At 36.1% G+C, this 15988-nt stretch overlaps 1 protein-coding gene across 1 annotated transcript in view; it reads left to right on the forward strand.

Annotated features, from left to right (window-relative positions):
• The window catches only part of LOC136032897 (ribonucleoprotein PTB-binding 1-like), a 174729-nt gene that overhangs the window by 12366 nt on the left and 146375 nt on the right, over positions 1 to 15988 (forward strand). The window contains exon 2 of the mRNA XM_065713331.1: positions 13701 to 13846. Within this exon, the coding sequence (XP_065569403.1) occupies positions 13701 to 13846 (146 nt within the window). The remainder of the gene's footprint in view (positions 1 to 13700; positions 13847 to 15988) is intronic.

Below are 15988 nucleotides of genomic sequence, written 5' to 3' on the forward strand. Positions count from 1 at the left end.
AATATTCGAATGATTAGTGATTTAACCTCTAAAACCCCTTCATTAAAAAGAATACACAAATGGATGAATAAAGCATGAAGCATGCAGTATAGGTACTGAAGAGGCCAAAATAACAGCATGTCATCAAATAATGGAGTATTAGGAGGTCTTAAGAAAGGATTTAAGGGAAATTCGAGCTTCTTGGAGGTTGTAAAGAGGCAGGTTTTGAATAGATTGGTATTAAGGAGGACTATCCGTAAATGTGTTGGCCTCAATGGGCCTGGTGCCGCAGTGAGCTATTATTAGTAGTAGTAGTCAGGGCTGTATCCGTGGGGGGTTACGAGGTTGGAATCCCCCGAAATGTTTGCTCAACTCAAAACGTAACAAAAATTAATATAAACAAATCTTTGATGTGTTTTTTTAAAGTTTTCTGCCCCCTCCCCACGAAAAAAATCCTGGACACGACCCTGGTAGTAGTGTAAATTGTATTTTGAATAGTAAACACACTAAATAAACCCTTTTTTCAAAGCATGGTTATGCAAAAATTAAACTTTAATATATGGATTGAGTGGGTCGTATTCCCCCACACATCAAGAATAACCCTGTGCATAGTTTTGTCAAAGGAAGTAAAGAGTGGCGTTAAAGCCTAAAGCAAACAGAAATCATTCTATACGTTTGTTGGAGGGGCTCCCCTGCTCTCCACGCTAACGTTCTACTTTTCGCTACCAATGCTTTAATGATGAGTGCTCAAAACATAAGGTAATTGGGACGGGATAAAAAAGTGTTTTCACAGTATCAAACAGTTCGTGGTAACGAACTGTAGTAAGGAGCGACCCGGCTCAATAGTAACCGAAAATCTAAAAAATGGATTTTTGATACCAATAGCTACATCAAAAGAATCGCATTTTAATGCTGATTTTAAATATACAAGTTTCATCAAGATCAGTTATACCTATGAAAAGTTACGTGCCTGAGAAAATCTGCCTCATTTTAGAAAATAGGGGGAAACACCCCCTAAAAGCGATACAATCTTAACGAAAATTACACCATTCAGATTCAGATTCAGCGTATAAGAGAACCCTATTGTGGAAGTTTCAAACTCCTATCTACAAAAATATGGAATTTCGCATTTTTTGCCAGAAGACAGATCACGGATGCGTGTTAATTTGTTTTTTATTTTTTTATTTTTTTTTCCCAGGTGTGATCGTATCGTGCCCTTTTTCTAGTGCCCTTTTTAAGTGACCAAAAAAAATTGGACGGCACCTAGGCCCCCTCCCATGGTCATTTTTTCCCAAAAGTCACCGGATTAAAATTATGAGATAGCCATTTTTTTCACCAAAGTTGAAAAACCTAATAACTATGTCTTTAGGGACGACTTACTCCCCCGTAGTCCCCATGGGAGGGGCTGCAAGTTACAAACTTTGACCTGTGTTTACATATAGTAATGGTTACTGGGAAGTGTACAGACGCTTTCAGGGGGATTTTTTTTGTTTAGGGGGGAGAGTTGAGGGGGGGGAGGGGTTACGTGGGAGGATATTTCCATGGAGAAACGTCTCAAGGGGGAAGAGAATTTCAATGAAGGGGGCGCAGGATTTTCTAGTATTATTTAAAAAACACTGAAAAAGTAAATATGAATAGTTTTTTCTACTGAATGTAAGGAGCAGCATTAAAACTTAAGACGAACAAAAATTATGACGCATATCAGGGGTTTACCTCCTCGCTATACCTCACTCTTTACGCTAAAGTATTTTTCGTAATTTCAACTATTTATTCTACGGCCTTTGTGATTCAGAGGTCATTCTTTAGGAATTGGGACAATATTTAAGCTTTAATGTAAAGAGCGAGGTATCGACGCGGGTTGAACCCCCTCATTTACTCAATAAAAACATACGAATATAGAAGTTCGTTACGTAAGTTATTTTGTAAGTTACGGATATTTTTTAACAATGAAAACGTTTGTAAAAAATTTAAAGTTCTAGTTGCTTTTTTAAGTAATAAAAAAATTGGGGGGCAACTAGGCCTCCTCCTTTGCTCCTTTTTTCTCAAAATCTTCCGATTAATTGCAATTAATTTCGTTTTAATTATTTATGTGCGGAGAGCCAAGATCAAAACATGCATTAATTAATTGCAAATTCCGTTTTAATTATTTATGTGCGGAGAGCCAAGATCAAAACATGTATTAATTCAAAAACGTCCAGAAATTAAATAAGAAAACAAGTTTTTTTTCAAATGAAACTAAGGAGCAACATTAAAACTTAAAACGAACAGAAATTACCCTTTATATGAAAGGGGCTTTTCCTCCTCAACGCCCCGCTCTTTACGTTAAAGTATTTTACTGTTTTAAAAATAGAGTTAAAAGAAAGAGTCAAACATTAGCGTAAAGATCGAGGCGTTGAGGAGGAAAAGCCCCTTTCATATACGGAGTAATTTCTGTTCGTTTTTAAGTTTTAATGTTGCTCTTTACTTTCATTTAAAAAATCTTGTTTTTTTTATTTAATCGTAAGAATAGAAGGACTGGGCGTTTTCATTCAGCAATAAAATTTTACAGTTTAAATGCTTTGAAACGCAATCATCAAGTAAAAATATTTCAGTTAGGCGTACCCATTACATTTTTTGCAACAAAAACACTTACTGTAAAACATCAATAAAAACCTCACCGTACTGAGACGGCGGGGGGACCGCCAACAGTCAAAATAATACATGTTTGTTTAAATTTTAATATCGCTCTTTATCTTCCTTTTAAAGAACTTAATTTTTATTTAGTCTCATTTAGAGTCAGTAATAACTCTATAAGATTATTAGAAGCAAATTGTTTCCAAAAAACGGGTGTTTTTGCTGGCTTTTCCAAGTTTGCTGTTTGAATAGAGCTTAGAATGCTGCGGAACTCTGTAAAAAAAAATAAAATAAATACAAAGCTCAAATTATCCAAATTCCAGACTTGAGCCACCCAGTTCACTAATTGAAACTAGTCCCCCTTTTTACGTCACCATCACTATTTACAAAACTTTTATATGTAATTCAGTTTACTGAAGGCAATTTTTATAGGCGAACATAAAAAATCAGTAAGGCTTTAAGGAAAAAGGACTCCCCTCTCATTATTCGCTGAAGAGCATAATATTTTACTTAGATTATTTACAATTACTAATGACAGTGACAAAATTGAAGACTAATTCAGAAATTAATTATTCCATTCATTAATCAATCCACTTGTTGCAATGATCTCATACTGAATCAATCTCCTATACAAAATCCAAAAAAAAAATAATCCTTTGTTTTCAAAATTAGCTAGTATTTGCTTTGTAATTTTCCTAACAGATTGTTGGAATGAAATTTTTAATAAAACAAAAGAAATTCGCGAAAAATAATTACTGCTCCTTCGCCCTTGGAATGTACTATATGCTGAATAATATCGATTCAATGTAAATCCAATATCCAAAGCAATTCGCTTGTTCTAGTCATCTTTAGAATGAATCATAGATAATAAATTCAATTAAATTATTTTTAGAGTTTCTGACTGTGAATTTTTATGTCCTTGAAAAAAATAATTGCTTTGTAATGAGTCGCGGCTCTTTTTTATTTAATATACAGGGAAGCGGGCTCTTTATTTACAAATCTTCTGTAATGTCAAGGTGTGTAATTAAATACCAAGGTGATTCTTTTTTCTTAACCGTCTTCTATTTACATTTTTTTCTATTCTGAGGAAGGCCGTATCCAGGGAGAGTTAGGGAGTTTGATCCCTCCCTTCGGCACGTATAAACGTAACAAAAATGTATATACACAAATTTTATACATATTCTGAAGTTTTTTTGTACCTCCCCCTCTAAAAAAATCTGTTAATTTTTTCTAAATTATTTACAATTTCTGATAATGGCGACAAAATGGAAGACCAATCCAAATTAATCGTCTTCTGCATGTTTTCCTTGCCAAATTTAAAAACGAATCTTTTCTCTTTAAATAAGCTTTTGCTTCTGACAGAGAATTTTATGTCCCTGAAAACTTGAAACTTTGTTACGAACTTTTTTATTTTCAATATGTAGGGAATTTTTGAAATTCCTACAGTTTTTATTAATATCATTTATCATTTTCATCAGCATAATAAAAAGGTACAGAATACGGCATTAAACTTTACAGTCCCTACCGGCGGTGCTGATCTCCGTTTCTTGGCCCTTCAGCCAGGAAATGCAATGGGGGGTTGAGGGCCAACCATCCTGTGCTTTCGCACACCATTCCTGTTTATCTTCCCTAGATTTCTCCAGGTACCCATTTAGAGCTGGGTCGCCCTCTCAGACAAAGCTGGTTTTTATTTCCAAATCTTCTGTAGTGCCATGGTGCATAACTAACTGACAAAGTAACTTTTTCTAAACCGTTTTTATTTACGATTCTTCTGCAATAATGTCTGGGCAAAAAATAAAAGGATGTGTTCAGGGTTTTAGCTGTTGCCCCTCCTTAGATATTAATTGTGTCTCCTCCCCTTAATATGCTCTACTATCGCCTGCGAGAGGTTTTACCTGAAAAATTCGTGTTTCTTTTAATATTAACTTTTTCTGTAATTACTTTAAGAACGAACACATTAGCAAAAGAGTAGTGGGATAAAACTCCATAACAGATTAACGTTATAATTAACCATTTATCCAATACCTTTTGAGGCCTAAACTTCAGCCTGGCTAGCCCCACCACAAATTACACAGATCTGCACAGGGATTCACCTGGCGTAGAAAGTTATGAATGTAATTTCAAGCCGACTGGAGATACAAAACTACCCCCTTTTTCGGGCGTAATGAAATGCTTAGATGTCCGGTTAGGATAATCAACATTCAAAGTTGAGCAACCCTTTTTGACCTGGGCCAAACAAAAATATTATGATCCCAGGAAGATCAATTGTTTGTCCATCTTTGATCGAAGATAACAATTTTCAATTTTTCAACCCACGGGACTTTTTCCCTTCAAGTCTAAGTTCGAGGTACTCAACAAAAATAAAGAGAAAAGAGAAAATCTTGAAACCTTCGACATTTGGAAGGGTAACCCCTCACCCATCCCTATATCGTATCCTGATTATTGTCTATCTTACAGCTCAATTCTTTTGACTTTTGTCCACGTGTTTCTTAACCATCTTTTAACCTAATTTTTATTAATTTATCTCCCCTGCTCTTGTTGTTTCTAAATCGTATTACTAACTACTCCAACCCCTTAAAGATAACATCCCCTTCTCCCTTAATGAATGTATTGGGCTAATACCGTTTTTGAGGGCAAGTTATAACAACACAACCTAAAAAGCATTTTAACGAAACTAGAAATTAATAATATTCTTGCTAAAGAGTTTTAAAATGTATCCGCTCAATGTTAGGAATTTAATTATCAAACAGTTTGTGGTAACGAACTGTAAGTACGAAGTGACCCGGCTCAATAGTAACCGAAACTCTAAAAAAAACGGAATTTGATACCAAAGATCTATCAAAAGAATCTGCTTATTATGCTGATTTCAAATATATAAGTTTCATTAAGTTTAGTCTTACCCATTAATGGCTACGAACCTGAGGAAATTTGCCCAATTTTGGAAATGACCAAAAGATTGGAGGGCAACTACAATCCCTCCCCGCCCCTTTTTACCCAAAATCATCCAATCAAAATTTTGAGATAGTTCATAAATAAAAGGCTCAGGACTAATAACTATAAATTTGGATATAACATGACCCCCCCCCCCCGCGCTGCCCCTGGGAAAGGGTCTTTAAATTATAAATTTGCCCATTGTTTATGCATAGTATTTGTTATTGAGAAGCATGCATACATTTTAGGGTGGGGCAGGGGACGAATTTTCTGCTGTTTTCTTTTCCACGGGGCAATTATCCATGGGGGGAGTTTCCAGGCGGTGAAATTGTCAGGGGAAATTATACACTGGGGAAAGCTGAAAGAATTCCTACACAAAATTCTTTTTATATGTCTTGCTTTTCCCTTTTCCGTCTCAATTTTTCGCGTGGAGTTGTTAAGGGTAATTGTCCTGGGTGAATTTTCACCGGGATAGAATTGTCAAGAGGATATTTCCATTGGGAGGGTATTTCTCTATTGAGGTGGACACAGATTTCCTGGGATTGTTTAAAAACGACCAGAAAGTAAATTTAAAAAAAAAGTTATTACCAACTGAAAGTAAGGAGTAACATTAAAACTTAAAAAGAATAAAAAATTATTACTTATATGAAAGGGTTTGTCTCCTCCTCAACACCTCACTCTTTGAGCTAAAGTTACAATTTTGTCCCAATTCTTCAAGAATAACCTCTGAAACATAAGGGTCGTTTAATTAGAACAAAAAAAAGCTTTTTCAAAGGTGCTAAAAAAAAACTTTAGCATATAGAGTGAGGTGTTAAGGAGAAGGCATCCCCCTTCATATACGTAATTAATTTCTGTTCGTTTTAAGTTTTAATGTTGCCCCTTACTTTCAGTTGAAAACTAGACCTCCGTTGCCTGTGCAACGGGAAGTGTTGCAGCAACTGTGCCCTGTTCCTTAGGGCACAGTTGCGGAGCAACACGTGCAACTGTGCTCTACGGGACACAGTTGCGGAGCAACAGTGACGCCAATTCGAAGTATTATGTTTCGAGACGCACATTTCGGGAAATATTTCCGGGAAATCTGAAAGAGATACGGAAATAACGTCTTATAGTTTTCTGCTTAACTTTAGATGGTCTAAGCTAGGAAAATATAAAACAAACCAAATTCACCAAAAAATTTAAATTGCCCCGAGGGCATGACAAAACTTCCAAATAGAAAAACCCAAAGAAGGAATTTTATTTCGGAAAAACTATTGTAAGCTCCAGTTGTTAGGAGATCGAGACCTGTCGAACCGCGTTGTAAAAAAAATTCTAGCTGGTCCAGAACAGAAGTTACCTCTAGAACGTCGAAACTTCGGAAATTATTTCTTAGAGAACGAAGCAACTTAGTATATAGAACACTTCACTTCTTCTTGCATACTTTTCATAGCACTACTGGATAAAAATATAAGAAACATCAAAATCGAAAATTTGAGAAAATTCCAAAAAAAATCGGAACGAGATGGACTTTTCCGGAATTATTTCCGGGAAATCTGTAAGAGCTACGGAATTTTGTGCTCCGGTTCTCGAAGAGACAAATGAAAGTTCTACATGAGTTCAGCATAACTGTATTTCTAACAAGTTTATTTCCGAAGCTAGGGTCATCTTAACTTGACGCCAAACATCGAACGCAGAGTTTCTAAGAAAAAAACGGTTTTATTTTTTTTTATGGAAAACTGTTAGAAATTTTAGGAACTTCTCTGGAACTTTTTTACTCTGTTTCACGTTTCCCTTCCCTCTGAAAAATCTCAAATTTTTAACTCTTACCACTTCGGAGCTACAGGTCGCTGATCACGGTGAAAAAAAAAACAAAAAAAACTACGAAAGCAGTAGTGTTGCTCCGCAACACAAAAACTTGTTTTTCTATTATTTAGTACTATCGCAAGTCAAGTGATGTTAAACGATCAATAATAACTCATGAGAAAGCTGTTTTGGTCTGCCAAGAACACTTTTAGCAAATAATTTAATCGAAAGCCTAAAAAGTAAGATCACCCAGAATCTGATGTCATAATTCTGGCATAGGTTTTGCCTGACGTAGAAAATATAATTTAGAAACTGGAAAAAGAACGAGTCTTTGGGAAACACGATACTCATTTCCATTGGCAACACAAACAGCCGTCATTTTGGAAAGTGGAACTTTTCTCCCCTTTTGTTTATTTTCCGAGTAGGCTGCTTCCGGGAGTGAATGAATAATAAATGGTTAGTTGACACTTGTTAAATAAACAGTTTTGTATTGTAATCCAAAAATATGGTTCTATTTCTTAAAGTCTTCAATTTTTGTGGGCTTACATAAAAGGCGATGATATTGATCATGGGTGCTCGAAGAAGTGTCTCCAGAGAACGCGTATGACCTATATAAGTGGTAAGTGTCCATAAAGCCCAATCAATCACTAATCTTCAGCTCTGGAAATAATCAAGTGATGTTGTATATCGGATACCTAGAGCCTGCATCCAAGCGAGTATTTCTCATTATTTATAATAATTTATTATAATAATATATAATTATCATATTATATTATATTATATTTATTATAATAATATATAAATTTATTATAATAATTAATTCGTTATTTATAATAAACCGAGTCCGCAGGTTTGATTGCAATGATAACGAGTTTTATGCGAAGTTTTGGTAATCTTACCCGGTTTTTCTGGCACTTGGTATCTACCAACTGACATATAGCGATCGCAAATTCTGTCGGTCGGTCTGTCTGTCCCGGTTTTGCTAGTTTAGGCACTTCCAGGTAAGCTAGGACGATGAAATTTGGTAGGTGTATCAGGAAGCAGACCAGTTTCCTGATTGTTTTTCCCGATTCGACAATCTGGGGTGGGGGGGACGGTTAAATTGAAAAAATTAGAAAAAATGAGGTATTTTAAACTTACGAACGGGTGATCGGATCTTAATGAAATTTGATATTTAGGAGGATATCGTGTCTCAGAGCTCTTATTTTAAATCCCGACCGGATCTGGTAACATTGGGGGGGAATTGAGGGGAGAACCTAAAATCTTGGAAAACGCTTAGAGTGGAGGGATCGGGATTAAACTTGGTGGAACAAACAAGCAGAAGTTCTAGATACGTGATTGACATAACCGGAACGAATCTGCTCTCTTTGGGGGAGTTAGGGGGAGGGCTAATTCTGAAAAATTAGAAAAAATGAGGTATTTTTAACTTAGGAGGAGTGATCAGATTTTAATGAGATTTCATATTTAGAAGGACCTCGTAACTCAGATTTCTTATTTTAAATCCCGACTGGATCCAGTGTCATTGGGGGGGGGACCGGAAATCTTGGAAAATGCTCAAAGCGGAGAGATCAGGAAAAAAATGGTTGGAAGAATAAGCACAAGTCCAAGATACGTGACTGACATAACTGGACCGGATCCGCTCTCTTTGGTGGAATTGGGGGGAGGAAGTAATTCGGAAAAATAGAAAAAATGAGGTATTTGTAACTTACGAACGGGTGATCAGATCTTAATTAAATTTGATATTTAGAAGTATCTTGTGCTTTAGAGCTCTCATTTTAAATCCCGGCCATATCCGGTGACATTGGGGGGAGTTAGAGGGGGAAACCGAAATTCTTGAAAAACGTGAAAATTGAGGTATCTTACGAATGGGTGATCGGATCTTAATGAAACCAGATTTATAGAAGGATCTTATGTCTCAGATGCTCCATTTTCAGTCCGAATCCGGGGACATAGGAGGTTGGAGGGGGGAAACAGAAATCTTGGAAACTGGAAACTTTGGAAAACGCTTAGAGTGGAGAGATTGAGATGAAAATTGATGGGAAGAATAAGCACAAGTTATAGATACGTGATGGATGTAATTGGAACAGATCCGTTCTCTATGGGGGAGCCCTGGGGGTGTTAATTTGGAAAAATTAGAAAACTTGAGGTATTTTTAACTTCATAACGGGTGACCAGATCTTAATGGAATTTGATATTTAGAAGGAACTCATGTCTCAGAGCTCTTATTTTAAATCACGACCAGATATTTTGACATTGGGGGGAGTTGGTGTGGAAAACCGGAAATCCTGGAAAACGCTCATAAATGTTGTAGATACGTGATTGACGTAACCGGACTGGATCCGCTCTCTTTGGTGGAGTTAGGTGGTGGGGTTAGGTGGTGGGGTTCAGCGCTTTGGCGAGTTTGGTGCTTCTGGACATGCTAGGACGATGCAAATTGGTAGGCGTGTCAGGTCTTTGACCTGACCTTGGAGGGGTCAGGTCAAAGACCTGACTTGGAGGTGGAAACCGGAAATCTTGGAAAACGCTTAGAGTGGAGAGATCGGGATGAAACTTGGTGGCAAATAAGTACTGGTTCCGCTATCTTTGGGGGATTTGGGGGGTGGGTTCAGTGGTTTGGTGAGTTTGGTGCTTCTGGACGTGCTAGGACGATGAAAATTGGTAGGCGTGTCAGGGAGGTGCTCAAATTGACTTGATAAAGTCGTTTTCTTGATTCGACCATCTGGAGGGGGGCTGAAGGGAGAGCAAAAATTAGAAAAATGAGGTAAATTTAACTTACGAGTGGGCGATCGGATCTTAATGAATTTTGATATTTAGAAGGACCTCGTGACTCAGAGCTCTTATTTTAAATCCCAACCGCCAGTAAGCCTCTGATTTTCTTTTTAAATCAATCTATTGATTCTTAGAATTTTGCTAGAGCTCATACCATATGAGCTTTTGGCTCTTCCGGCCTTGTCACAAGTGCCATATGAGCTCTTAGCTCTTGTTTTCTAAGGCTTTTGGATCGAAAATTTTGGGAAAAGGTTTTTGCGAGCCGTTGAGGGGGGGATTAGGATTTCAGTTTGTGTTCGTGGGAAGTGGTAAAGTAGTTTTTTCCTGTCCTAAAAAAGACTATACGCTACTGTTTTTTTTCTTTCTTGTGGATTACTTGAAACAGACTCTACTGTTATTTTCATAATAAATGATTTTGTTAGACAAGTGTTAAGTATTTCTTAAAACATCGAAACACATCTAGATGGTCCTATTCAGTACTGAAAGTCCCGTCCTAGAAACTTAAAAAAAAAAAACAGTTGACCTCTCAAAATTAAACCAAAACATTTCTTCAAACCCAACTGATCAACTGACTTTTCAACTGACAATAAAACCAACGGAACCAAACCGCTCAATACTTGACATCTGCACTGCAATCCCTAATAATATTTAATAGGAAACTCTTACGTTTCTGTACATTCCTTCATCACCAACAACATTACAATTAATTAAATTTGGCCTACTTACTTTTATTTTCAAGTGGTGGTGATGAAGATATAGGAATATTGGAAAAATTTCGGATTCAATTTGCTTGTAATTGCTGCCAGGGGGAGCGGTTTCTGCTGCGATTTTAGGTGGAGGAAGTTCCCCCTCCTCCCCCTCCAACCGCCTTTGGGGAACGTCTCCTCCTTGATCCTGTAGGCTGTCGCTGAAAGATTGCCTTGAGAAATATTGTCATCTGATTACATTTCTTTTATTATATCTTTATTATTTTATGTTCAATCGTTATTGATTCACAAAATTCACAAGTTTGAAATTGTTGCCTGTAATTCACATTCCACAAGGTGAGCTTTAACAGCCTTTTTTTTCTTTCTTTTTTTTTGACGTGTAGTTTTTGCTCTTGATACTTAATTAGGGTCCCAACCTGTATTATTATAGCACTTATGTCTGAATGCTAGTATTATGTATATAATTTATTATAGTGTATGGACTTATTGGCTGAAGTCTAGCTTGTTGTATTAATGCCTTTAAAAGTATCCTTAATAGTGTTATAACTGTCAATATTATCTTGTCTTCAAGCCAAATATCGTTACTAATTACCTCTCAAATTTTTTACAGTTCAATCAGCAAGCCGATATTTTTGCCAAAATTTCTAAGGAAATCTGATTACCCGTCAAAGTCAGTTACTCTGTTTTCTGTCATGATATATAAAAAACATAATGTTATCAACCAGAAATCCCAAGCTTTTTAAAATCTGAAGGAAATGAGATAAGAAAGACATCAGGAATTTCTCTTCATCTCCGTCTTTCTGGAAGTTTTTAGAACGATATTTTTGGCCATCGCTGCTCTGACGTGTTTTTTTTTTCATGTTTATATTCCTTTTATCGTATTTTCCGTTTTTATGATACTGGGGTAATAGTATGTTTTATAAATTCGACAAACGACTTAGAGAAATTCGAATTGAAAATTACCAATGTTTGTGTCTATAAGGATTCAATTTTACCCCCCCAGATAAACGCACTTTTTCCCTTGGATAGGAGCGCAACCACTAACGGTCATATTTGGCAAACTACTTGCCCTTACTGATAGCAAAAAAATTCTTTTAAAGTTTCCATGTGCATCATATGTAGAAATCTTCTTCCCATTTTGGCTCCTTTTTTTACTTATTATATAAGCATTTTTAAATCAAAGTGGTCAAAAATATTTTCCATGCCACTAATGTTCTGTATATTTTGCCACAAGATGGTGATTCGAACCTTACTAGGGAAAGTCTTCCAGCGTTTGGCAACCACTCTCTCACTTGGAAGATTTGATTCACATAAATTAGGGATTGACGTTTTTATTGAGACCAGTATTTTGGCACTGCATCATAGCAGTGTTGCTCTGTGGAAAAAAAGGGTAATAAAATTTTGCTCAGTTTTTACGTATAGAGGCCTATGAACCTTTTTGACATCGGCACGTTTGTTGATCGATTGTTGCTCTATGAGTTTAATCATAAGTGAGACCGCTTTGTCTTAAGGAGGACAGGAAAGGCAATGGAAGAACACGGAATCCAATGCGAAGAAAAACTTTCCTGGACTAAGATTATGCTCCGGATTTAAGCATCCTAGATGAAAGTGTGAGCAAAACGAATTAACCTTTAAAGGTTTTGCGAGTTAAGGTTCTATAATAGGTTTGAAAACCGATGTTGAGAAGACTAAGTCGCTGAAGCTAGGAATAAGTTAGGATGAAAAGGTGACGTACGGTAACGAAAAGATCGATCAAATGAACAGCTTCATTTACCTTGGTAGTATTATTAGATGGTAGTTGTCCCACCACCTGAACAATTAAATGAAACAAAGTTTCAGCGATATGTATTTCATAATAACAAAAGACAAACCGAGGCGAAAGAAAAGATCCAGTAAAAAAAGCGCAATTTTAAAAAGGCAATACTTCTAATTTAAGGTCCATTCGGACGCAATGGTATCAAGAAAGGGCTCAAATTGTCTGCGTTGAGAAGACAAGCGACAATAAAAATCCATATATAGAATATACCGAGTGCCGGGGCCCGGCGGCGAGGCTGGCCGGCTCCCTATACTATAATTATATATATATATATATATATATATATATATATATATATATATATATATATATATATATATATAGAGAGAGAGAGAGAGAGAGAGAGAGAACTCTTTTATATTAAATGTCCTAAAGAGTCTTGCCTAAGCTTTTTCAACAGCAAAACAAACAACCTTGAGGGTGGTTTTTGAGTGCTGATCAGCAAAGCAAGCTTCAGTTTCTGGCCACTTGTGGAAAAATCCTTACACCTTTTTTAGCGCTAAATTCAGTTTAGTACCCTCATTGCTTCTAAACTAGCTATTCAATTTAATATTTTCCTTATCTAGTTTATTGAGTACTAAATTTAAATCATTACCTTCATTGCTTTTAAACCTGTTGTACAACTTACTATTTACTTTATCCCAGTAGATAAATAATTTCATGAGTAGATCACATTTTTGAAAACCGTGTAGGATTATAACCTAGAACCAACTTATAATGCTAATTTGTACAGTTTTGATGCTAATCATCTCAGTTCGGTTCAGTTCTAATGCAAATTATAGCAATGCAAGATGAAGTTGCTTTTTAAATAATATGTATTCTAAGTTAAAAATGCACGATAATTTTTATGCTACATAGTTAAATGTGGTTTATTTGCTTTCTATTAATCAAGTTGTTTGCAAAGAAAAAACCCTCTGCTCTCTTTTACTTTTTTTATGCCATCTTCTGTTTCTCCTTTCACACTCTTTTTCCTGTTAAGTCTTTTATTGTCATATCTTCTAGATTTTTTTTTCATGTAAGGCGTTTCAAAAATCCTATTAATTTTAACCTATGACAGAATGCTCTCATTTAAGCTCGTCTTTTGAATCCTATCTAAATTTTTATAGGAAGTGAGACAGTTAATGCGGAACAATGGATTCCAGTGTCGGCAAGTTCATATCATCCCTGGATCTGGTATTGCCAGGGTCAGCCTTATTGACCCAGACCCATCAATATGGGAAATCTGGTCCGAGCTACAGCAACAGTCTACATCGTAAGTGGCTCTTCTGTTTTCATCATTTCAAGGTTGTATCAAAACCTGCTTATCAAAATGTAGTATCTGAAATTAAATGAATAGGCTACTACTATCGTACCTTGCAGGCCTAGCTTGAACATTTTCTTCTTTTTCATTCTGATACTAAATTTAGCTTAACTAGGACAGGTAAGTTAATTCTCGAAGTACGTGTGTACTTCAAAGACCAAACGCTACTAGAGGGTAACCTTATCGGTTCCTTTTTTGCCATCCGGTCCTTCTCCAACCCCTATGATATCCAATCAAATTTTGAAATATATGCACTGATATACATATATTTCGCGTCTATGCACTGATTTCCTAGGGTTGCATCCTACTGAGTCCCTCACTGCAGCAATATTTTCGTCTTTTTCCAGCCTGAATAAGTTCCCCCTGTGGCTTTTGAACATAAGTCCACAACTATTTTGGAAAAATTCGTCTAAAATAGGTCGCAAAATAAGTTGCGACAATTGAAAAGTTTTCGAAACTGAATTTGTACACTCTCTGGTATGATTTTGTCACAGGTCCCCAGGGAGAATATCTTCTGCTGATTGGTCCAAGACATGTTTGGGGCAACTAAAGCTGCAAACGATCATCCAAAGGTTCACCTTTCATGTCCTGCAACAGAAAGGATATTTGTTAAAAAATGGATTCTTTATCGAATAAAATATGGGTACGAATCACCCTGTATATGCATAGTTGCAGGTGGATATGTCCAAGGATGTAAATGCTTATGAATGTGATTTTAATGCAATTTTACTTTCGAGGTGACGTGATGATTTGTTCAATCATCAATCTCAACCGGAATAGCATATCAAACAGTTCATGGAAACGAACTGTAAGTAAGGAACGACGCGGCTTAAAAGTAACCGAAACTCTAAAAAACGTAATTTTGATACCAATAGATATATCGAAAGAACCCGATTTTTATGCTGATTTCAGATATTTAAGTTTCATCAATTTTAGTCATACTCGTCAAAAGTTACGAGCCTGAGAAATTTTGCCCTATTTTTGAAAAACAGGGAAGCATCCCCTAGAAGTCAAAGTCATAGAATTGACGAGGGGGTTCGACCCTTCGTCAATACCTTGCTGTTTAAACTAAAGTTTTTTCAGTACTTTCAAATTTATTCTAATTAAACCGCCTTAGTGATTTAGGGGTCATTCTTAAAGAATTGTAACACAATTCAAACTTTAGCGTAAAGAGCCAGGTATTGAGGAGGGGGTGAACCTCCTCATATACGTAACAGTTTCTGTTCGTTTTAAGTTTTAATGTTGCTTCTTACTTTAAGTTGAGAACACTTGTTTTTTTTTTAATTAATAAAGACAGAAAAACGAGTTTAATAAGAAAATTATCTGAAATGGGACTTTCGAAGACAGCTCATTCGTTGACTTGGAAAAACCTACTTGAGAGTCTTTCTCTGTTTTTCTGTTTGATGGAAAGGCTGTAGATTTTTTCAGTGTCTGGGTATATAGGGTATTTCTGGTATAGGGTATTTCTGGGTATACTGGGTATTTCAGTGTCTGGGAGTATCAAAGTTATGGACTCGAAAAAACTGGAAGCACAGTCAAAAATCATACGGGGGCTTAGAGGCGGAAGAGGCGTGAAGGTTGCATGTATCTAAAGAATACAATGGGCAACCCCTTGTATGTTAGTGCTAATGAACCCAGTGTGAATTATTTACTAATTACCACTATTTAAGTGGAACAAAAAAGTCGCTTAAAATATAGTTTCACACGAAGTTGTTTTCATCTGTGGAAATTTATGCTAAAATTAGCAAGGTATTTTTCGGAATGCAAATGAAGATATGTTTGTCTAATTTTATTCTCACGCAAAAAGGGGATTCAGGTGTGAAAAACAAATATTGCCTGACATGGATTACACGTGGGTGCATATCCATTGAAAATAGAATTAACTTAAAAAAAACATCTTTTTTCATTTAGGCCAAAGCTAATTAAGTATGATCTAGATACGCGCGGATAAAAATATTTGAAACCGGGTTTAGCGAGATAGAAATGGCTAAGATGTCTTTGACCTTTACTTCGGCATAGGGAAATAATTCAGAATTTTAAATATGTAGTATGATACTACTTTAAAAATGTTCATTTTGAATAGCCGGCTAATGG

The sequence above is a fragment of the Artemia franciscana genome, chromosome 11 (assembly GCF_032884065.1).
Source record: "Artemia franciscana chromosome 11, ASM3288406v1, whole genome shotgun sequence".
In the NCBI taxonomy this organism is placed as follows: domain Eukaryota; kingdom Metazoa; phylum Arthropoda; class Branchiopoda; order Anostraca; family Artemiidae; genus Artemia; species Artemia franciscana.